This window comes from Austrofundulus limnaeus, unplaced genomic scaffold (assembly GCF_001266775.1).
Source record: "Austrofundulus limnaeus strain Quisiro unplaced genomic scaffold, Austrofundulus_limnaeus-1.0 Scaffold11, whole genome shotgun sequence".
NCBI lineage: Eukaryota > Metazoa > Chordata > Actinopteri > Cyprinodontiformes > Rivulidae > Austrofundulus > Austrofundulus limnaeus.
In genome coordinates this window covers 4,835,226-4,837,126 of record NW_013952413.1, presented here as the reverse complement: position 1 = coordinate 4,837,126, position 1,901 = coordinate 4,835,226, and the positions used below count along the sequence as shown (strand labels likewise).

The window sequence follows — 1,901 nt, the reverse complement described above, 5'->3', positions numbered from 1 at the left end:
GCTCTGTTAGGAAAATATGGAACAATAAGATGTTTAATATATGATGGAGCTTGGTTGTTGAGAGCTTTGTATGTTAGTATGACAATGGCATCATGGACTGTTATCCTCTGTAGCTTGTTTTTAAGAACATGCAACTTTATTTTAATCCTGGTTTGTTGCATTTCCACCAAAATCTAGCTTGCGGGCCTGAATTGGCAGATTAAGTCAGCTGGCACGTGTTGATCTATCTCAGCACTTTGCTGCAGACAGGCTGCAGCTGCTGGATAGACAGCACTTAAAAAAACAGGAAGTATACTACATCCCTTGTTTCTATATTTCCAAAGAYGTTTGGGTAATTTTATGCTTTAAAATATAGTTCCTTTGAACAAAAAGGAAGTGGGAGTGGAAGGCAAGCAAAGGACCCAAAAGAAAAATCTGTGATTCTGTAAAAGGCTCACGGTGCTCATTAAATATATGTGAAACTGATGGTACATGCTTTTCTTAACTACTTCTTTACACTTTGAACCTGGCCCTCCTGTGTGAGATGTTTCAGGAATAAGAAGCTGCTCATGTGTGTGAATGTGAGTGTGAATGGGTGAATGTCTGTTAGTGTAAAGCGCTTTGGGGGTCCGGAGGGACTTGAAAAGCGCTCTATAAGTTCAGTACCATTTACCATTTACCATTTACCATTGCACCACTTCAATAACTGTTTATGAGTTAAAACATATTTAATACAATATTCTTTCAAAGGGATGGTGTTTCGTACCTGCTGTTGAACATTGCTCAGTTCTGCAGACATATTTGATTGTCTGAGTTCTTGAAGCAGCTGCCACAGTCCTCAAACTCAAAAGATCAAAAATTTACATTCTGGTGATGACCCTTGTGAGAGGGGCTAGGCAGTGCTGTYGACAGCTGCTCTCTGGTACAAATTRYCKTTGCCTTTTTAAGATTCTGTTTTATTTTTTCAATCTGTTTGCCCCTTAGAGCTGAGGAGAAACAGACCAGAGAGCCAAAAGGACAACCAGAACCAGAGCTGGAGCCAAACTGRACAAAGACCCCCACCAGGAACCCAGGGGGAGCAGGGAGGTCCCCCTCCAGCCAAGAGACTCAAATCCAACCCTGCAAGCCAACAACAGCTCGCTAACTCAAACCCTGGAACCAACCCCGTCGGCTCTCACCCCAGTCCTCAATGTCCCACCCTGCTCAAACCCTCACAAACTCAACCCTCAAACCTCAGCTGTCCAAATGCACCTCTTCCCAGCTCCAACCGGCCTCAGCTCCCCAGTGCCCCATTCTCCCACCTGCAGGCCAGGATAGGGGAGGCCGAAGGAGGCAACAGGTGGAGTCTGAGRCAGACTCTTGGGCAACACAGTTTGGCTCGAAGGATTCAAGGAAAAGAGCGACTGGCCATTCACCTGCGCCAAAGAGTGCTGTCTGACAGGGGAGAGGAGACGGAGCTGCTCACCTACCAGGACAACACCGAGGACTTACAAGTACGGAGATTCATTCTGATGCTGCTCTCATGTAAATCAGCTGATTGTTCTGTGTTGTGTTTGCAAAGGAAAGGCATCTCACACAGGAATGTTATGAAGAACATTGTTTTTAACTTGATTATATGTTGCAGGTGGACATTACAATGCTTGCTGATAACTTCATGGATGCTCCGAGTGATCGGCTTAAGCTGGCTGTGGACACTGAGTCAGATGTTATTAAGGTTGGGCTGAGCAGTGATGTAAAGTCTCTGTCAGGTTACCTTGATGAGGTAGAGAGGTGAGTCAAAGATGACTAAATGTCTTAATATGTTATTTATGTCAAAACTCAAAACAATAACTAAGATGCTTAAAGGGATCCATGATTAGTTGTAACATTAGACTTTATTTGATAAACATATTTTAACTGTAAAATAAAGACTGTAAAAATAC

General features: G+C 43.5%; 1 protein-coding gene across 1 annotated transcript in view; it reads left to right on the top strand.

Annotated features, from left to right (window-relative positions):
• LOC106513347 (calmodulin-binding transcription activator 1) overlaps positions 1 to 1,901 on the top strand; it is a gene marked incomplete at its 5' end in the record, with an annotated part of 34,325 nt that overhangs the window by 23,650 nt on the left and 8,774 nt on the right. The window contains 2 exon segments of the mRNA XM_014002140.1: positions 964 to 1,472; positions 1,604 to 1,749. Coding sequence (XP_013857594.1) covers positions 964 to 1,472; positions 1,604 to 1,749 — 655 coding nt within the window.